Here is a 22,496-nt window from a genome sequence, read left to right on the forward strand (position 1 = left end):
ACCCAAGGGATCAACCATTCTCCACCTTTCTAGGGGGATACTGCTGACTATACATTAAAAAACAACAGAAAGGTAAAGTAAACCTTACATTTACAGCAACATTAAGTTTGCCACCTATATGAACAAAGATCTCACTATCACCAAACTGTCCAAACGACTGAGAGCTATTCTGTTTTTTTTTATATATATAGTTTGTTTGGTTTGTTTATACATAATTCCTGATTGTTTTTAACATAATGGAAATGTAGGTGTCTTCAACAAACAGAGTTTACAAGTCTACTGTATATAACAGATTAATTAGGGGTGCTACTGCAAATATGTTCCCATATAGGTAATTATTGAAAAAGTAACTGCCTTGAACTCAAAGTGCAACATCTTTAACACAGATTAATAAAAGTGGTGATTTTTTTGCGTTTTAACGCCCACCCTGTGGCTTCTTTATTACAGTCGGTTCACAGAGTAAAATACCACTTTTCCTGAGGATTAAAATAAAATGAAAAAGCTGCCTCAAATTCTCATTAAAAGGGCAGAAGATTCCTTTTCCAGGACAGGAATAAGCTCACACTCTTTCTATACATCTACATGTTTATATCACATCTTACTATTACATAATAGTTTACATACATCATAGTAACAGAATTAAAAAAGGACAAGCCCAGTTTTCACAAACACCTTGCACAAGAACACAAACTCAGTCCCGGCGGGACATGGTCCTACGGCCGCAGTCACTGCTGCACATCACAACCTGGAGAGGATTTGATTTGAAAATTAAAATATCAAAAAGTAAACAAAATAAATAAAATCAAATAATAATTCCAGTATGGGTTTCCAATCAGATAATTCAAAACAGCAGGACAAACAGCGAGTTGGGAGACAAAGATCTGAACCTACCAAAAACCAGCAAATCACAAAGCAGACACTGCCCAATACATGGAAGCATGCTGATATATTGAATTGAATTCTAGAAACTGCTGGCCAGCATTTCCTTTTAGAGGCATGTTCTCTTTTAATAGCTTTTAGCTGCTGCAGCTGAAAGGCCATGGTGTACAGGATTCAGGTTCCTGTTATGCTGGAACTGCTGAACACGGTCATGGTCTCTGTGACAGTACCCCATGGTGGACAGCATCTTTCAAATCGTTCAGAACCAAGGGGCCAACTGACTTAAAACACCAGCACTAGCCCTGCTTCAGAAATTGTTTTAATGACAAAGGGCTAGATCTCTTTTCAATCTTCAGCTTGTTTAATAAACTGCCCCCCCCCCCCCCCCCACGCAGACACTAGTCGAAACATTTGTCATTTCACTTAACTATCTTTTAGTTTTTTTTTTAATTCTGCGCACTTACATGGCCATTTAAACAATATTCCTAAATGGTGGTAGTTCTGCGAACCAGGACTAGATGCCACCTGGGATACTGATACTAGCCTAAACCAGGAGAAGGCGCAGGTGAGAAGCCGCTGCTCCCGCCCGGCCCCTCCCGCCCGGCCCCTCCCACCAGGCAGTGCGGCACGAAATTAAATTGTTAGTTGTGGGTAGGTTCTGGACTCTGTCTAGACTCTGTACAAGCTTGCCCTGTGCTGTGCTTTCTCACCCCTCCCTCCCTCCCTCCCTCTTCAGAGCCTACATCTGGTTCTCGTAGGAGTAGTTGGGGGTGGAGGAGTACTGAGCCTCCCCGGGTGGTGGTACCATGGCTCCCTGTGCCGCCCCCATGGCTGCGTTCTGTGCTGCCTGCTGCACGTGTGGGTTCTTCCAGGCCCCCGTGGTCCACTCATCCTGGGCCTTGCTCATGCTGCCCCCGGAGCCGCGGTAGAAGTTGTGCACCTGGGGGAAGGACAAGGAGGAGGAGGAGGAGGAAGGCAGGAATGCGTCACAGACCATCAGTAGTGTTAAAGTCATTCCATACATCCATTCACTATATAAGCCTCAAAGGTAGCGTCTTTAGATTACAATAAGCAGGCCAGTTGTTTACAGTACAGATTACATTTGCTCTGATAAATGTAAACAATAAGCAGATGTGTTTTTTGCATGTAAAAAGCCAAATGTGTTATCGCCACATGATCTGCTTCAATTTATTTGTATAATTCCTGTGTGCTGAACTGAAAAAAAGTAAGGCATTTAAATACACATTTCTCAAGAATATACAGTTGGATTCACTCAGGTACGAAACACATACATTTGTGAAGGAAACGTTTGGTTCCTTACCTTAGTGAGAGCTATAAAAGAGATGACAGCAACAGCTGTGAACATTATAGTTGGGATCAACATGAACACTGCAGAGACAGCATTAGTGCCGAAAAATGAGATTGTCGCTATCCATCCGCTACAGAGGAAACAAGACAACAAGGATCAGACCAGGGCAAGAACTCTTTAAAGGGAAAGTTACTATTTAAAATCCAGCAGCTTTAGTATCATCATCACTGCCACCCTCATTATCATTTAGTTCAACTCTTCACTGGAACTGTGAAACACTCAGCTTCAGTACTTGCGTGTGTCAGGTCTGTGTATTGTCCCTGCGACGAGAGGGAGGTGGGAAGCAGAGCTTTACAAATCGTTTGTCTTTTTTATCATGAAAGAAAGATACGTAGAGAACACCAGGTCTTCCATGCATGGTGGGAGCTTGTTTTTGTTTAAACTGAGGTATGCCCCAATGCCTTGTATCTCCATGTCGGGGCAGTGCCAATGGAACCACAAGGTTCACTCTGAGTGAATGGCAATATACCAAAATATGAAGAAAAAAAAACATTAAACTAGAGTCAGTGCTAGTCCTTTCTACCAGAACACTCAAATAAGGAGGTGCCAAGCCTTTAAAAACCTTAAACACAAAACAATGCCAATGAAAAAGCGGTTCATAAGGGAGAGCCAGCCTAGTTTGAAGTACTATAGAGGCTTAAAGGTGGAAATAACGCCATCAGCTCTTATTGCTTGTGTTCAATCTTCTAGGTAATCATTGAACCAATCCACAGCCCTCTCACTTAATCCCTTTTTACACAGAACTATATGATACACAGAATCAAAGGCTTTGGATAAATCCGGTAATAAAGCACCAACACATTTACCAGCATCCAGAGCAGGTGATATTCATCACCTTCAGGACTACAGGTTGAGTGCTACGTTTTAAACAAAATCCAGACTGATGATCTGCTAGGATACGGTTCTGTTCTAAGAAGCTCTTCAGTTGTTCATTTACTAAACTCTCAAATACTTTGGCAATAGCTATATAGGTCTGTAGTTGTTCAGGTTTGAATGACCACCTCCTTTAAATTATAGGGACAACATATGCAAATTGCCAAACTAAATTTGAAATAAGAGAGAGATATTAACTAGATTGGCTGGTCGTTGAGTAATAATCAGTGCAGCTGCCTTGGTGAGCAAATCCATCACTTCATACGGGACATGTTGCCTCCTCAAGCGCCGCAGCTCAAAATGAAATGAAAGCTCCTTCGGTCATACAACCAATCACTTCATACGGGACATGTTGCCTCCTCAAGCGCTGCAGCTCAAAATTAAATGAAAGCTCCTTCGGTCATACAACCAATCACTTCATACGGGACATGTTGCCTCCTCAAGCGCTGCAGCTCAAAATTAAATGAAAGCTCCTTCGGTCATACAACCAATCACTTCATACGGGACATGTTGCCTCCTCAAGCGCCGCAGCTCAAAATGAAATGAAAGCTCCTTCAGTCATACAACCAATCACTTCATACAGGACATGTTGCCTCCTCAAGCGCCACAGCTCAAAATGAAATGAAAGCTCCTTCGGTCATACAACCATTAGTAATACACTGACGTACCAAGACTGCTGAAGGATACAATATAGTCCCAATTTAAACTGAAGAAATAACCACAAAAAAGGAAAATAAGAAATACATAAAGAAACTCAATAGAAGCATTGTACAAATCTACTAATAGTATACCATGGCACAAATGAAAATATCGAATGCATTTGTACTTGTTACTCTGACCTCTTTGACCTCAGGTGAAGAGGCCAAGGCTAACGCATAAAATAAATTTGATAGAATGGTATAATTATGATGAAATTATTAATAAATCTGTAATACATGAATCCCATAAATGGATCTTAAATATTGCACTCAAGTAGTTCATGCAGGCCAGGTCTTGTTGTCCATTGTTGGGCGCCCCCCTTCCCAAGGCAGTGCAATGGTTTGATCATGAAGAGTGCTCTTACCAGACCCCCCAGCCCGGGATACCAACAGCCTGGATGATGCTGATTACCGTCTGAGCCATGAAAACGAAGAAAAAGGCCATGAAATTAAAGGAACTGTCTGACCTAGAAAGAGAGAGAAATACAAATCATTTGACTTCCTGGTAGGGGTAAACCAATGCCAGCATGTATCCCTGAATTGTGATACACTGTATTATATCAGGATTGAGGTGTGTATCATGATACACTACATTATATCAGGATTGAGGTGTGTATCGTGATACACTGTATTATATCAGGATTGAGGTGTGTATCGCGTTATACGTTGTATTATATCACGATTGAGGTGTGTATCATGATACACTTTATTATATCAATATTGAGGTGTGTATCGTGACACACTGTCTTATATCAGGATTGAGGTGTGTATCGTGACACATTGTATTACATCAGGATTAAGGTGTATATCGTGACACACTGTATTATATCACGATTGAGGTGTGTATAATGATACACTTTATTATATCAATATTGAGGTGTGTATCGTGACACACTGTCTTATATCAGGATTGAGGTGTGTATCGTGACACATTGTATTACATCAGGATTAAGGTGTATATCGTGACACACTGTATTATATCAGGATTGAGGTGTGTATCGTGACACATGTCCACATGCACTACACAGCTACATGCAGGCCACTGAATGTGTCAAGATAGGCGGGGGTCGCAATCCTGAAACTTGTATTGTTACTTCATTCTTTTATTTAAAGAAGAGTCACTCTTGAGTTGTACAGGTATGCATAAAGCAGGGAATCCTGTAGTCGTTTTGTATACATTAACATTTAAATAAATACTAAGATTATTTCAAATGTTTATTTTTCAGAATGTAAAGTTTCTATTGGATCTCTTGTATATTTGTAAAATCTAGCAGTCTCACTAATCACAGCCAGTTGGGACCGATCCCTGTTCAGATTAGTGACTGATTGGAGTCTGTACTATATTAATATGTACTGTACCATGTGACTGGTCTAGTTTTTGTTTTATGTTTCATCAGTAATAAACATTGAATAAAAAATATAGACACTGCTCATGGAGATTTAAATTTGAAGTTTGGTTTCCACAGCTGTTATCAGCGTGCATTTCATTATAATGGCATGGTTCACATTATAGGTCTGTTTGAATCTGTGGGGCTTGGATTATAATTGTTGAAATTTCAATCAGTATGGTAATTAATTATTATTATTATTTTGTGGTTAAAAGTTGGGTAAATATAACAGACTGATGAAGCTTCTACAAGCTTGCAGATAAGCTCTATAGTTATGTTTTGTACACTGATTTTATGAAGTGAAATGAAGCCACACCTCCGTGAATGTAGAGCTGTAGACTTAAACCAAAAACTGTGAGCTAAAAAAAACATTTTTCTTTTTAAACTGGGAATAGATGCAGTACTACAAATATGGTGTGATATGTGCATTTTCAGATTTTCTCGACAGTATACATGCTTCCCATATGCAATCTCATCTTTGCCTCTCAATAAAATAAAACCTCATTAATTATTATTTTATCTTACTGCATGCCATTCAAAGTGATCCATCAGGAGCATCCTTTGTGTCATTTATTGATATGTATTTATTATACACCACTCAAAAAATGAAAGGACCAAACCTAAAAAATATGGCAACAAGATACAGTAAAAATGTTGTGAAAGCATCAGCCAGGCAGACCTTCTCGTGTTCTTCAATAAACTGTGACAGCTGTTGAGATGCATCCTGTACCGAAAGCAGGTACCCCATTTACACTTCATATCTGATTGTTAGTCGAGTGGTGCTCAGGTGATAACATTGTTTGTGGTTGTTGGTTTAGGAATCAAGGCTTCTAATGATTACAGGAGATTTTGATTTTGACTGAAATCCAGACTGGCAGAGCTGTTCAAATGCTGGAATCTGTGGATATGTAGCTGGTGAATTTGGTGTGACCTCTTCTGTTGCAGCTCTGTCATTGGGCACCTGTTCCATTCACTGAATAATCAAGATTGAATCTGTCCACTGATGATCGACGTGTTTGAGTATAAAGAGCCCAAGCAGAACGATTTGCTCAATTCAATATCACTGAATATGATCGTTTTGGAGGAGACTCACTTACACCGTGGGGAGGCATCTGCATTGGAGGTCGCACAGATATTACTGTGCTTCCCAGTGGTGAATTTACAGCTCTGCGGTACATAGACACAGTCTTGGACCCTGTAGAAAGACCATTTGCTGGTGCGATTGGCCCCGATTTGTTCTGATGTAAGACAATGCCCATTGTCACACTGTCAGGATTCTCATGGATTACCTTGAGCAGGAGACTACAGAGGTTATGGACTGGCCAGAAAGAAGTCTGGGCCTTTCCGATCTTCTAGAGTGTTGCGTTTGTTAACGTTGTAACCATCCACGTGACATCAGAGCTTGTTGCACTGACTGAAGAATGGGGCTGAATCCTCCCAGACGTCACCCGTCACCTAATTAGAATCATGCAGCGTCAATGCAGAGATTGCATCAATGCCAGAGGAGCCTGTACTCCATACTGTTTTTAAAATGTCTGAAAACTGATATCCGAAAACCAAGCCTCTAGGCATTTCCATGGGACTTGTGTTCAGATAAGTGTCATTGGTGCTACACATTCAACACAATTCATTTCCATGGGTCTTGTGTTCAGTAAGTGTCACTGATGCTATGCACATGAAACAATTCATTTCTCTGATAATTCCAGTTTGTAATGAGTGGCCCATGAAATACTTTCTTTTTTCTGAGTTGTGTATAAGTATTACATCATAGTATAGAACAGGCTACGGGGAACACAATGATAAAACAAAAAACCATGACACATTTGGGGCAGACTGGTCTCATTTTATTGCAGTAAGACCTATATAGCAACATGAATAAAAAAGTGGAGGCCAAGTTGGGTCTTGTTAAATGCAGCCAATTTAACATTATATCTTCACAGGGCTGATAGATAAAAATGTTATACGGCTGTTCTCCATTTTTTTTTTTTTTTTTTTAATAGTTTTTAGGTGTATTTATGAACAGATACCACTTTTTGTTTCAACCACATTGCTGTAGACCTCTAGCCATGCTGACTTTTCACATTTCTGTTTTATTTTATTCCAAACTTGAGTCACATACTTGGATCTGGTGGTCACAGGAGATCATTAAATATGACAATTTAATTAAAACACATGCAATGAAATCCACCACCATTCAAATCTTTCAGAAGTAAATGAAAATGCTTTTAGAGCAGTTTCTTTATTTTTGAGATGCATTAGTGGTGTCCTACTTACTTGAAGGCTTTGTAAATAGGCCTAAACCAGCACACATAGGAGCAGGGAGTGAAGAGGATGAGCCACAGAATAGCCATTCCGAAATTGACAGCTCCTCCTCCGCCACACATCCATGCCAGGCAGCCAATCAGATTCATTGCCAGAGTGATGCTGTTCACTGCAAACACACGGAGAACACATGCAGTAGCACACACAAAGACAGCCAGACAGGCAGGCAGGCAGACAAGAGGCAGGAAGGCCCAGGCCAACCCACACAGACTGTCAGAACACCAGTGGTAATTCTTTCAGCACAGAGAGAACTGAGTCTGCTCAAAATGTCTACTTCTTGTATTACAAATGATTTCTCTAAATGTAGAGCAGAGAGAAAAGCATATTTTTCAAGTTGGAATTATGTTTTTTTTTTTAGAATTTAGATACATTTTCAAATATTCTTTCATTTTCTAATCAGCTAAAAAAAAAATTAAAACAGCCCCACACCCTTATAGCGCCCTCTGGTGGCCCTGAAACAAATCCTTGCAAGCCCATTTAGCTCTATGTCAAATACAATCTTCATTAAAAAGTTATGGCCAGTTATGCTCGTAAGTGGAATTGTTGTCCCAGCGTAACTAGAAAAATGCATTGGCTAAATGTTCCTGTCCAATAACACTGCTCTCTCTCATGCTCAGACAGCAACTTGTCAGGAAGTTTAGTCAAAGACTATTTTTGTAAAGCAATCCAATGGACCCAGATTCAAAGATGATTGTCCCAACCTGTGTTATAAAGAATGCCAGCTGGTTGTTAGTGAGTAGGTTAGTCTCAGCAAAACCAATCTTAACATTACATCAGCTAAAACCAAATGGATGGTTTAGCATTTTCCAAATGGAGTTTTTTCTTGTGGACAGCTGAAAGAAACAAGTGGTGAAAGTTCTCCTGTTAATATACCAATATAATCTGCAGCCTCATACTTTTACATTATATGTCTAAACACAAGTTTGCACCCCATATCAGTGAAGGTATTGAAGAATAAGGGGGTTATTTAATGCAATACTGTAGTATAGAAGAACAGTAGGGGCCAGATATTAAACTCTCTTATTCCAGCAGTCTGCTTATAGGAGTTGTGCTATCTGTCTTACTCGTACCGCTCCTGCAGGCCTGGCATTATTCCCCATGTTTAAAGCTCTATGTTTCATGGAGTTTTACTGTTTCTGCTGCTTGTTATTCTGGTAAAATATATATAATGGATGAAAATGAACTGAATGATGGTAAATATATATATATATATATATATATATATATATATATATACAGACGTGCTCAAATTTGTTGGTACCCCTCCACAAAAAACGAAGAATGCACAATTTTCTCTGAAATAACTTGAAACTGACAAAAGTAATTGGCATCCACCATTGTTTATTCCATATTTAATAGAAATCAGACTTTGCTTTTGATTTATTATTTACAATATTATGTTGAAAAAAAATAAATAATGAAAATGGCATGGACAAAAATGATGAGACCGCTAACCTAATATTTTGTTGCACAACCTTTAGAGGCAATCACTGCAATCAAACGTTTTCTGTAGCTCTCAATGAGACTTCTGCACCTGTTAACAGGTAGTTTGGCCCACTCTTCCTGAGCAAACTGCTCCAGCTGTCTCAGGTTTTATGGGTGCCTTCTCCAGATTGCAAGTTTCAGCTCTTTCCATAGATGTTCGATAGGATTCAGATCTGGACTCATAGAAGGCCACTTCAGAATAGTCCAATGTTTTGTTCTTATCCATTCTTGGGTGCTTTTAGCTCTGTGTTTTGGGTTATTATCCTGTTGGAGGACCCATGACCTGCGACTGAGACATAGCTTTATGACACTGGGCAGTACGTTTTGCTCCAGAATGCCTTGATAGTCTTGAAGTTTCATTGTGCCCTGCACAGATTCAAGGCACCCTGTGCCAGGCGCAGCAAAGCAGCCCCAAAACATAACCGAGCCTCCTCCATGTTTCACTGTAGGTATGGTGTTCTTTTCTTTGAAAGCTTCATTTTTTCGTCTGTGAACATAGAGCTGATGTGACTTGCCAAAAAGCTCCAGTTTTGACTCATCTGTCCAAAGGACATTCTCCCAGAAGGATTGTGGCTTGTCAATATGCATTTTAGCAAATTCCAGTCTGGCTTTTTTATGTTTTTCTTTCAAATGTGGAGTCCTCCTGGGTCTTCTTCCATGGAGCCCACTTTCGCTCAAAAAGCGACGGATGGTGCAATCAGAAACTGACGTACCTTCACCTTGGAGTTCAGCTTGTATCTCTTTGGCAGTTATCCTTGGTTCTTGTTCTACCATTCGCACTATCCTTCTGTTCAATCTGGGGTCGATTTTCCTCTTGCGGCCGCGCCCAGGGAGGTTGGCTACAGTTCCATGGACCTTAAACTTCTTAATAATATTTGCAACTCTTGTCACAGGAACATCAAGCTGCTTGGAGATGGTCTTGTAGCCTTTACCTTTACCATGCTTGTCTATTATTTTCTTTCTGATCTCCTCAGACAACTCTCTCCTTTGCTTTCTCTGGTCCATGTTCAGTGTGGTGCACACAATGATACCAAACAGCACAGTGACTACTTTTCTCCATTTAAATAGGCTGAATGACTGATTACAAGATTGGAGACATGTGTGATACTAATTAAAGAAACTAATTAGTTTGAAATATCACTATAATCCAATTATTTATTATCTTTTCTAAGGGGTACCAACAAATGTGTCCAGGCCATTTTAGAATATCTTTGTAGAATAAGCAATAATTCATCTCTTTTCACAGCTTCTTTGCTTTATTCTATGACATACCAAAGGCATGCAAGTATACATGATAAAATACCTTTTAATTTCATCACTTTTCAGGAGGAATGAAGCATTATTTCAATGAGCTGTAAGGGTACCAACAAATTTGAGCACGTCTGTATATATACAGACCCCTTAGAAAAGATAATAAATAATTGGATTATAGTGATATTTCAAACTAAGTAGTTTCTTTAATTAGTATCACACATGTCTCCAATCTTGTAATCAGTCATTCAGCCTATTTAAAAGGAGAAAAGTAGTCACTGTGCTGTTTGGTATCATTGTGTGCACCACACTGAACATGGACCAGAGAAAGCAAAGGAGAGAGTTGTCTGAGGAGATCAGAAAGAAAATAATAGACAAGCATGGTAAAGGTAAAGGCTACAAGACCATCTCCAAGCAGCTTGATGACCCCAGATTGAACAGAAGGATAGTGCGAAAGGTAGAAAAAGAACCAAGGATAACTGCCAAAGAGATACAAGCTGAACTCCAAGGTGAAGGTACGTCAGTTTCTGATCGCACCATCCGTCACTTTTTGAGAAAAAGTGGGCTCCATGGAAGAAGACCAAGGAGGACTCCACTTTTGACAGAAAAACATAAAAAAGCCAGACTGGAATTTGCTAAAATGCATATTGACAAGCCTCAATCCTTCTGGGAGAATGTCCTTTGGACAGATGAGTCAAAACTGGAGCTTTTTGGCAAGTCACATCAGCTCTATGTTCACAGACGAAAAAATGAAGCTTTCAAAGAAAAGAACACCATACCTACAGTGAAACATGGAGGAGGCTCGGTTATGTTTTGGGGCTGCTTTGCTGCGCCTGGCATAGGGTGCCTTGAATTTGTGCAGGGCACAATGAAATTTCAAGACTATCAAGGCGTTCTGGAGTGAAACGTACTGCCCAGTGTCAGATAGCTCTGTCTCAGTCGCAGGTCATGGGTCCTCCAACAGGATAATGACCCAAAACACACAGCTAAAAGCACCCAAGAATGGATAAGAACAAAACATTGGACTATTCTGAAGTGGCCTTCTATGAGTCCTGATCTGAATCCTATCGAACATCTATGGAAAGAGCTGAAACTTGCAGTCTGGAGAAGGCACCCATCAAACCTGAGACAGCTGGAGCAGTTTGCTCAGGAAGAGTGGGCCAAACTACCTGTTAACAGGTGCAGAAGTCTCAATAAGAGCTACAGAAAATGTTTGATTGCAGTGATTGCCTCTAAAGGTTGTGCAACAAAATATTAGGTTAGCGGTCTCATCATTTTTGTCCATGCCATTTTCATTTGTTTTCTTATTTACAATATTATGTTGAATAAAAAATCAAAAGCAAAGTCTGATTTCTATTAAATATGAAATAAACAATGGTGGACGCCAATTACTTTTGTCAGTTTCAAGTTATTTCAGAGAAAATTGTGCATTCTTCGTTTTTTGTGGAGGGGTACCAACAAATTTGAGCACGTCTGTATATATATATATATATATATATATATATATATATATATAAATTTTATTTTTAAGAATGAAACCGTTTATAACAAAGGTTCATTCTAAGCAACATTATTGCTGCAACCCTTTCTTGTTCAGGGCAATTCACTGGGTTATTTCACTTATTTAACTGCATCAACAGAATGTTTCTCTTGTACCTAAGTCTGTTTTCAGCATTACTATTCATTCGAAGGCACATCTTGCTATTCACCCCCTGTACATCCTGTCATTGTTAATGGTCTCACACAGGCAAACACTTCAGAGGAAAGTAAAGAGTGAGAATGCGCACTGAGTGATCCCCAGCCAGTAACAGCCAGGCTCCAGGTCAGACTCTTCTGAAAAGATGCTAACTCACAAGAAAACAGAACTAATCTCAAACTAAAATGGGATACTAATACAACTTCGTACCACTACCACGTTTTAAAATAAAATGGCTTTTATACACATGTGGAAATGCACTAGGATCCAAACAAGCATTCATTTAAGAGGAGAGAAACTGATTGTTTGTCCTAAATGTATAAACTATTCAACTCAGTTTACACCCATTATCTACAGGATTGGGCAGAAGTCACAAACATAATGAATCACAAACACTTTTCTTTTTGATTAAAATATAAAGAGTAAGTGGCTTTTTCCTTGGCCTGCGACCATTAAGACCTTCACCATGCAATACTCGACCTATGGTTGAAATGGAAACTCCAGTCCTACTTGCAGCCAATTCACTTTGAATGTCTTTGGCAGTAAATCTCGGATTGTTATTAACCTTCCTCACAATTCTTCTACTTGTTCTTGGTGAAAGAACCTTCTTTCTTCCAGAGCGAGGGAGCATTGTGACAGAACTATGAGTCTTGTACTTCTTGATAATAGAAACAATAGTTGAAATTGGGATACTCAAATGCTTGGAAATCTTCTTGTATCCTTCTCCAGCTTTATCACTATGTAACACAATTTTTGTTCCTGGGTAGTAAGTGTTATTTCCTAATTGCTTATGCCTCAAAAGTATAGAAAATGGCTATTATTCCCCACAAACTTTGCTTTTGTGACCAGGACAGTGATATTTTGAAATTGACCTATTTCCAATGAGAAAACGGGCGAATTTGTGTCTTTTCGTTCACATAAAGTCACAAAAAAACAACATATGAATCCAAATTAACATGTATTTATACTAAAGTAATGTAAAAATGACTACAAAAGATTTAGAAGTGAGTAGTTTTTCGAGATTTGCGATTATACTGTAAATCACTTTCACGAATCAGCCCCCAAATGTAGTCTCCCATCATGTTCTCATTATACTGTCCTTGGTAGCGGCGTTCAAAGTCCAGTATATCCTGGTGGAAGCGCTCGCCTTGCTCCTCCGAGTACGCTCCCATGTTCTCCTTGAATTTATCAAGATGAGCATCAAGGATATGGACTTTGAGGGACATCCTACAGCCCATTGTGCCGTAGTTCTTCACCAGAGTCTCAACCAGCTCCACATAGTTTTCGGCCTTGTGATTGCCCAGGAAGCCCCGAACCACTGCGACAAAGCTGTTCCAAGCCGCTTTCTCCTTACTAGTGAGCTTCTTGGGGAATTCATTGCACTCCAGGATCTTCTTTATCTGTGGTCCGACGAAGACACCGGCTTTGACCTTTGCCTCAGACAGCTTAGGGAAGAAGTCTTGAAGGTACTTGAAGGCTGCCGACTCCTTATCTAGAGCTCTGACAAATTGTTTCATAAGGCCCAATTTGATGTGCAGAGGTGGCATCAGCACCTTCCGGGGGTCCACCAGTGGCTCCCACTTGACGTTGTTCCTCCCCACAGAGAACTCGGTCCGTTGTGGCCAGTCCCGCCTGTGGTAGTGCGCCTTGGTGTCCCTGCTGTCCCAAAGGCAAAGATAGCATGGAAACTTGGTAAAACCGCCTTGGAGACCCATCAGGAATGCCACCATTTTGAAGTCTCCTATGACCTCCCAGCCGTACTCATCATACTTCAAGGCGTCCAGCAAGGTCTTGATGCTGTTGTAATCCTCTTTGAGGTGCACCGAGTGAGCCAGGGGAAGAGACGGGTACTTGTTACCATTATGGAGCAGCAAGGCTTTGAGGCTCCTGGATGAGCTGTCAATGAAGAGGCGCCACTCATTCTGGTTACAGGCGATTCCGATTGCCTCGAACAGACTGGTCACATTGTGGCAGAAGCAGAGCCCATCTTGACGGGTGAAGAAGCTGGAAAAAGGTTGGTGACGCGTCCTCTGATCTGCGACTTGCACACTTTCATCCAACAAGTTCCACTGCTTGAGCCTAGACGTCAAAAGCTCGGCATTGGACTTGGTGAGACCAAGATCTCTAATCAAGTCGTTGAGGTCTTTTTGGTTGGGGTAGTATGGGTTTCTCTCCTCAGCTCCACCTCTGAAATTGTCATCTGGATCTACAACGTCTTCCTCGCTCTCTGACTTGCTGCTCTCTTCTAAAGACGGCTGCTCTCTCTTCGGAGGAGTGGGTACGGGGAGCTCATGGCAGTGTGGCACCGGGGTGATGGATGAAGGAAGGTCCGGATACGTGATAGCAGATGCATTCTTGCCAGTCCGACGTTTGGAAGGGTCCACCATGCAGAAGTAGCAGGTGCTTGAGTGGTCAGTGGGTTCCCGCCAAATTCTTGGGATAGCGAACTTCATGGCTCTCTTTTCCCCTCTGTACCAGCCTACAAAAATACATTTATTTCACCCATGACTAATGTGTAAGAGATTCTCGCAACATTTTTCATATATGATATATTTTTTCAATAACATTGAAAATTGTAAAACATTTTAAAATTAAAAACTTTTACAATTTAAAAAATTTGAACAAATTTTATAACATAAAATTCCGAGCAACAATTGTCCATCTTACCTTCCAGAGTTTTTTTGCAGTGCTCGCAGATGAAATGAGGTGCCCAGGGTTTGTCTTGATCCTCGACAGGCATGCCGAAATATGCCTTGTAGGCCTCACACATCTTAGCAGATGCTTCCACGGAGTACTTTTTCGCTCTTGTCTTGATAAATTGGCTGCAGACATAGCAAAATGCGTCTGCCGGATGATTGCAGCCTCTTGATGCCATCTCAGAAAAATGCAGATATGTATCCACTTAGGCAGCTGGAACTAAACTGAATTGGTGGGCTTAAGGCCCCTGTATTTATACTACTATTTATATTACTGGAAAGTTCTAGAAAGTTCTAGAAGTTACTCCAAGTTCACTCAGCACTGAATCTATCTGGAATGTTCTGGAAAATAGGTAAATTTCAAAATATCACTGTCCTGGTCACAAAAGCAAAGTTTGTGGGGAATAATAGCCATTTTCTATACTTTTGAGGCATAAGGAATTAGGAAATAACACTTACTACCCAGGAACCAAAAAAAAAAAAATGTGTTACACGGTGTAATAAATACATTTCTGCCTAAGGTCTTCAGATAGCTCTTTACTTTTTCCCATATTGACTTATTGGTAATGTCAGCAATCATCCTATGCCTAACCTTTTTATACTCTCTAAAAATGTTCACCTACAATCCAGCATTCTCTAGACTTTTCTAGAATTAGGTTCTACATTATCATATTGAAATGTCTAGCACTTTGTAGACAATACTATCATACTAGTATTTAAGGGTATGAATACTTTTGAATTAGCATTTTTGGAGTTTTGCAAAAAAAAAATTGCTGAAATAAATAATTGTTTAAATAATCTATTTCTTCTAACTTTTTTTTCCTCATCCACAAAAGCAAAACTTTTGCTACAAAAGATTTTTCGTAAAATTCGTGGGGCTAGCAGAGTTCAAGAGCCACTGTGCCACATGTGTAAACAACAGAAACTGGTACATGTACAACTATGGAAATTGATAGTTACAGTTGCATCCATAACCATTTAAACTCTCAATAGTAAGATATATACCACATACAGACTAGAAGTGTTTATCTAGGTCTCCTATAGCTGTGTATCCCCCACACTATTGTTAATCCTGTACAGGGACCTGCTTTAGATAGCAGTCCGCCCTGCCTGTCTTGCTGTTGGAGGTGCTGTGATGCTGGGGATCCCTGCTTCTTTCTGCAGCAGGATCAGTACTTACACATCCAGAGGTGATACAGGCGCTTGGCCATGGTGCGGTGCTGCTCAGGAATCTCGTTGAAGTCTTGGTAGAAGCATGGCTTCAGGGGAATGAACCCAGGCAGAGGGGGGAAATTGTCGATTTTCTCTGGGTGGGGAAAAAAAATAAATCAGGTAGAAGATTTTAAGTCCTGCATCGTTTGTACTAACCAAGTTTCATCACAATTGGATACTAAGTGGTTCTCCTGATGTAAAACTCTGACACAGAATAATAGAAATCTACAATAAGATGAAGGGAAATGGGAAAACAGAATGTGACTAAATCATAATAGCTTGTGGAGAAGACTATCATTCAATAATCAATCCCAGTTTCAAGGCTTCGTTAGTAAAGAGGGTCATAGCTTCAATTAAAACGAGATTGCAGGCAGAAATGAGAATGTACTGCATTTACCTTCTAGCTCTTCCTGTACCACATTTTAATGCAGAATAATAACTGTAATATTTCAGGGGCCACAGCCCAATCTAATTGAGTGGCGTAGGCCTATATCTGTAAATGAAATCTAGAAATAAAACTAGGACAACCGCAACAGAAAGAACTAAAGGGAAGTGGCAGATATGATCAGCTCTAATGTTTTGTCAGCAAACTAACTTTGCAGGAAGACAAATCTTCACAACACAGCGACTAACTACATTGGAAACAAGTCAGTTCAAAGCCAAACTGGCAGCTTCAGCATTTCATTTGCAGGTGTTGGAAATAACTTTGAAATGCTACTATATCTCAAATGAGTATTTTAGGATTTCATACCAAAAAAAAACCCCAAAGAAATCTGAATCAAACATGCTTGTTAATATATCATCTTGCTCAAGCATTGATTTGCGCCATTAACCAAGCAATATTTCAGAAGTTATTTCTGGTTTTTTTTTATTATTATTTTTTTTTATTATTTATAAGGACATTTGTGACATAAAGCATTACACTTTTTAAATTGTGTTTCTGGAAATACAATTCTGACACCAATCATGTCAACAAGTCAGGCACTTTACAATTAAAACAAGCTAACGGCAGCAGTGAATGAAATCAAACTGCACACAAGTCTGACGCTCAAACAAATAGATACTGTATACAGTCTGGATTAGGGAGTCTTTTTATGATATACTGCAATAACCATGTAGATAAGATTATAGCCTACTTTATGTGTATTGTGTACAGCATGTATATTTATTTGCAATAAATACCCTTGCACTGCACACCTCCTGCTGTAGAAACACAACAGCTAACCTCTATATTTGACATGCATACCTGACACGGTTAAATGCTGAAGAGGAATTCTAAACGTTTCACACTTAAACATTTAAACTAAAAACAATTAACATCCTTAGATGGAATAGTGCTGGTAATATTTTTTTTAAATAGTCTCACATATAATCACAGACAAAAGTATTGGCACCCTGCACTTAATGTTAGATAATACAAGAAAGCATGTCAAATGCAAGCATTTTGTGAACATTAGCTACCAATTAATATGACAAAGACCAAAATACACAATTGCTTGTACTTTAACAAACAATCTTTACAAAAAATAAAAAATAAAAGCACTGAAGCAAGTTCAAAATGTGTTCATGACAAAAGTATTGGCGCCTTTACGTTAAGTCTGTAAAAATGTAACTAATTAAAAAATATATTCATTGATTGAAAACCTTTCCACAATAACTAAGCCTCATTATAAAGTCAATAGCCAGAAAAATTGGTCATTATTTCCAACATTGATAAAAAAAAAGTTTTGCCAACAAAGAGTTGGATCTACGTTTGAGAAATGCAGTCGTAGCAAATGGTAAATGGCCTTCATGAGCCCCAGGAAAGGATTGGTATGTGTGCTGCCACCCCACCCCCCCACCCCCATCTCCCGTCTCCCGTCTCCCATCTCCTAAGCATACACGGCACAACATCAATCCGACTTTGCAGCATTCTCATCAGCCAATTAGGGAAGAGCATTGTGGTATGTATATTGCAGTCACCTGATGATCAACAAAATGGCAGCTTCAAAAAGACAATAGATGAACAGTTAAAGCACAACAAATTGCAGTATTTAAGTTTTTACAATTACATATCATCTTGCAGTGCGTTTATACTGCTGTAGCCTAGTAGCCTATTGTTTTGAAATTAAATTACGGCTGGATTATGTGTACATATGGGACGGAAATATAATGAGTTCTGGTTGTAAATCTCCCTCTCAACCTGTGAGGGTACTAAGTATAGAAAGGGAAAGGCTTTGGACAGTTTGGCCTGACAGTTCATTCCCTGGGACGGGAAGTCAGTCAGCCTGGAAAAATGCGAGATTCCGGTGCAGGAACATATTGACCTGGAAGGTAAACGAGGTAGCAGCTGCAGGCAATAGAGTCAGCTGCAATTGTTTACCAAGGGGTCATGCATAATTGCAAAAAAGGGGCCGGAGAATTGTAAATCTTTTCCTTCACTTGGGTTTCAGAGATACGAGGAGACTGGAAGGACCGGGAGATATCCCCAAAATAAAATAAAGAGTTTGTGAGTGTTTTGTTGGTATTTTCTGTTTAGTAACTGTCTGTGTTTGTTTTGTTAAATAGCACTAGACGGCTAAACACAAATGAGGAGCTGTCGCCAGGGGCCAATACAAAGCGGGATCATCACAGCATTTGTTTTTCACCAATAGCACATAATATATTGTACTTCATCACAAGCACTGAGAGCACTCACTTTAGACCTGTGATCGTGTGTGTCTAATTGTGTGTGTTTTGTACCGTGTTTATTGTTTGCGGGACTGCAACCCTTTTTTCATTACTGTGCAATACACATTGCTGTGTGTATTGCCAGCTCATTGTTGTTTTCTGGCTGGTCATCAGACAATTGGATTTATAATCATTAAAACCCTCATTTCACCCGTTCTTTGTTGTGTTTATTGGAACTACTGCATCCGCACTGCACCTGGTATACACCTGCTACCAATCTATCACTTTGCCACAACATATTATAAGGTTCTGTAGCAGTAGTCACAGTCCACACTGGTATCATTTTTAAAAACAATGTTGAAAGGCCTAAGCAGTGTATAATCCTGAACCTGTGAAAGCAGCATATTGATGGAGGTACTTACATTAACAAACAAAGGTGCTTGGTTAGCTTATACAAGCTTGGTATTACACAGCTTCATCAAGCAGGTTTAAGCCGTACTGATGTAGCTGGGATACCAATTCAGTAAAAATATGCCCTTCAGTGGTCAAATGAGTTGGTTCAATTCAAATGAGTTGGTTCAATTCAACCCCGATAAGTCCAAATAATACACACAACTCACCCTACTTTCCAGGGTTCAAGCTTCACTACAGTACAGCAGAAACAGTAAAACTAACCAGGCAACTTATTCAACAAATCAACACTTCCAAATAAAAACTACTATAAAATGCTTTCATAGAGCAAGACTGAGGCGCTATACGTTTCTCACTATATATTTCAAACACAGAATTTCAAATAAATAGTATTCTGACAGCACTTGCACTGCTGTGTACATTAGACTAGCACAGAACCACATCGGTTCAGTGTACAGCCCAGCAGAGTAGAGTCTGTAGTGTAGCGTAGTGCAATCTACCCAGATCTTTTAATGTGGTGGTGGGCGTGAACGGAAATGGTCCTGAGCAGGGCTGAGAGCTGGCGCTGTTACTTGTCCTTTATTTTTTATTTTGAAAAGTTTGGTATTTATTTTTTCTCCAGGGACCCCAGGGAAATTGCACACCCCTGAATTCTACAATAACCACTCCATTAACTTTGCACAGTGCACATGAGAATATGAGCACTTGAATTACATCCGCATTGCATCCAAACTGTAGTCACACAAAATACCAACGAGAGGGTTTATTGATTGATTAGACTCTATATATCACTATCACAAGGCTTTATTTTTTTATGCACCCCCGTTATTTGGCACCCTAAGCAGCTGCCCATGCCGCTTATCCACAATGTTGGGTCTGCATGTGTGGGATTAGTTTATTAGCTACAATCACTTTAAGAGACACTGGTCACATAAACACTGGTGGTACTAAAGTTAGAGCTACTAGCCTTCTCTAAATGGAAGTGCTTTAGACATTCGAAACTATTTTAATCCAAGCAACACTGGCCTAAGCCCACTAGAGGCCTGGAAGAATACATTTAAATATGCTGTCATGAAGCAGAGTTCTGGGGACTGAGTGAAACAGTGATAACAGAGATTGTCTGCACATTTAAACTGACTGAACAGTCAGCTAGGCACACAGAGGGAGAGCATCTTACCCGCCATGACTGTAGCCGCTGGGTTTACTGCCGTTTATAAAGTTCAGTGTAGACCGCTGCCTTCCTTCTCTGCAGAACAGAAAGAAAAGTGAATGTACATTTAAATTAGAACAATACTACAGATAGTTCATTTGATTTGAATTACAGCATGATACAAAGTATTACTGACAGAGGGTTGTAGCAGTGTTTTGTTTTTGCATACTCGATATACTGCTGCAATTTGTATAATTTGTTTGTTTGTTACAGTTGGGTGGTTTGAATGCTGCAGTGTTGTACAGTATGCATGATCCTGCAACCTCACCAAACCTGTGAAACTTGTGTCTAGGGGAATGCCCAGGAGATGCTGTTGTAGGTTATTCTGTGCAACATAAAACCCAAACTCAACCTCGCTAAAATTGACAAAAGAAAGAAGATAAAACCACTGAACAGTCACAAGTGGTTTCAACCAACAGTGACATTTTCGGATAGGTGACAATTTCTACAGCCTTAACAGCCCACGATGCAGTACATAGCTTCCAGCCCACTGTCTGAGTGGAAACAGACCAGGTCTTTGACGACAAAAGTCTTTTTCAATGTCAGATTTTTTTTTTAATTGAATTGATTTTGTTTTTTTAATATATTTCTTGATCTTCTCATTTTACTTGCAGGTCATTCTGGGACACATCAAGACACCATCAGCACAGTACCAGTTCAGATTCTTTAAAACGTAATCTCAGGATTCATTTTTACTAAAATAATAATAATAATAATAATAATAATAATAATAAATTACATTAAAATCGGATTTTGAAGCAAAAGTGAATAACCTTTACCGACAACCGATATACCTGAAAAAAAGTGAAGAACTTATTCTCTGTGGACTAGAACTGTAGATCATGTGCTACAGTTCACATTTCAGGAATGTCTGGTTTAAGGCTGTTAACCCAGTGCTTACAGTAACACAACCTTCCCTTGCCCTTTCCTGGCTCCATTGCTTTGTGTACACAATAGATAGTGCCTCTGGGGCCCACAGTATTCAGCTGCAGAATAGGGTGATTATTTATTGTGCATAACTGATAATCTGAAGCGAAGAATCACTGGTTTGCCCATAAAGAGATGGGGGGGGTATTCAGTGCCATGGAAAAACTGAGCAGTGAAAAAGCAAGAGTTCTGTATTTAAGGGCAGATTCAACAGGAATTCTTCACTGTTCCAGTATGAAGGCAAAGACAAGTGCATTGGACAAGAACAGAACACGAATTGAGTGTCTTGTTTTCAAATGAAAATACATAACACTACCAATAGCAAATTCGGCAATATTAGTTTTGAATGCACAGTCTGTGACAAGTGTGTGGGACAAAGCCCAACCAATCTCCTGCAGAGCATGCATATTGATGACAGGTGTACCTTTCACAATTTCAGAACCCGTCGCTGACCATCGGTACGGAAAACTGCAACGACTAAACCGAGACTCGTTCTCCATAGATCATAACAAATGTCAACAGAAGCCTTTCTGCACTGTACCCAGCACGAGTCCATGAAAACCCGAAAATACACCCGAGCTGCAATGTATGTATATGTATGCACCTCTTGTTTTGTAGCTGGAGGAAATTTCCTGGTCAGATTAAAAGACAAATAGACGAAATCACAATGTCTTGATTTAAACGTCAACATCCCCTGTAAGAATTATTTTAAATAAACACCTATCTATAAAAGTGCACATACATGCCTATATCCAATCCCAAATGCCCTAAGGAATTCGGGCCTAAATAAGCAGAATGCACATCGTCTTCCTCTGCTTCCAGCTTCCATTGGAAAATAACCTCCTTACCTTCTCGTGTGTCCAACAGCACTGAGCGGTACCGGGAATCAATGTGTGTCGCTTATTACTGCATGCTGTCTCGACATGGAAATCGCTAAACTGTGTTATGTGTGGACGAAATTGTTTTGAACGACAGCTTGCAATGTATTTTCGTGGGTGTAAGAAGCAGCGTAAGAAGGTCGTGGGTGTAAGAAGCAGCACTGTTCGCTGGCTAATCCCTTTCCTCCCCTTGACTCTGCCCCAATCTTCAGCGGAGATGCTAGGCTGAGTTCTCGCGGCAATACAACCGCCTATAGGCGCCTTCTCGCGAGATATCTCGCCGGAGTTGAAGGGGGGGTTGGTGCTCTCCGTGGTGCTGAAGGACTGCAGTCTCTTCTCACCTTGACAGAAGCGGTACATTTGGCAGTTAGAACCTGCTCTTCTGTTCTATTTGACTAGACATCTGTGCCATGCAGGGCTGGATTAACGCAGGGGCTTTAGTGGCTGCGCCCAGAGCCTCCGATTTTGAGGGGCCTCAAATAATAGATATAATTTAAAATACAATATCTAAAAAATGAATAAGAAGCGTGTGACTGTATGGATCAGAACAAC

General features: G+C 40.0%; 1 protein-coding gene across 1 annotated transcript; it reads right to left on the reverse strand.

Annotated features, from left to right (window-relative positions):
• Positions 1-1,511: 1,511 nt before the first annotated feature.
• LOC117429812 (secretory carrier-associated membrane protein 5-like) lies at positions 1,512-22,173 on the reverse strand. The gene is made up of 7 exons (XM_058998439.1): positions 21,915-22,173; positions 20,107-20,175; positions 15,838-15,963; positions 7,482-7,638; positions 4,185-4,286; positions 2,201-2,318; positions 1,512-1,819 (listed from the first exon to the last, which is right to left on the reverse strand). The coding sequence occupies exons 2-7, from the start codon at positions 20,111-20,113 to the stop codon at positions 1,619-1,621; spliced, it is 711 nt and encodes a 236-aa protein (XP_058854422.1). The 5' UTR covers positions 20,114-20,175; positions 21,915-22,173; the 3' UTR covers positions 1,512-1,618.
• Positions 22,174-22,496: the final 323 nt, after the last annotated feature.

The sequence above is a fragment of the Acipenser ruthenus genome, chromosome 24, assembly GCF_902713425.1.
Source record: "Acipenser ruthenus chromosome 24, fAciRut3.2 maternal haplotype, whole genome shotgun sequence".
Taxonomy (NCBI): Eukaryota; Metazoa; Chordata; class Actinopteri; order Acipenseriformes; family Acipenseridae; genus Acipenser; species Acipenser ruthenus.

What these genes read in the sequence shown, in the direction of transcription:
- LOC117429812 (XM_058998439.1), bottom strand. An exon ending in CCTGTATCACCTCTGGATGT is followed by an intron (nt 7,639 to 15,837) that starts GTAAGTACTGAT and finishes GTGTGTTTGCAG; the next exon opens with TGAACAGCATCACTCTGGCA. An exon ending in CCTATTTACAAAGCCTTCAA is followed by an intron (nt 4,287 to 7,481) that starts GTAAGTAGGACA and finishes CTCTCTTTCTAG; the next exon opens with GTCAGACAGTTCCTTTAATT.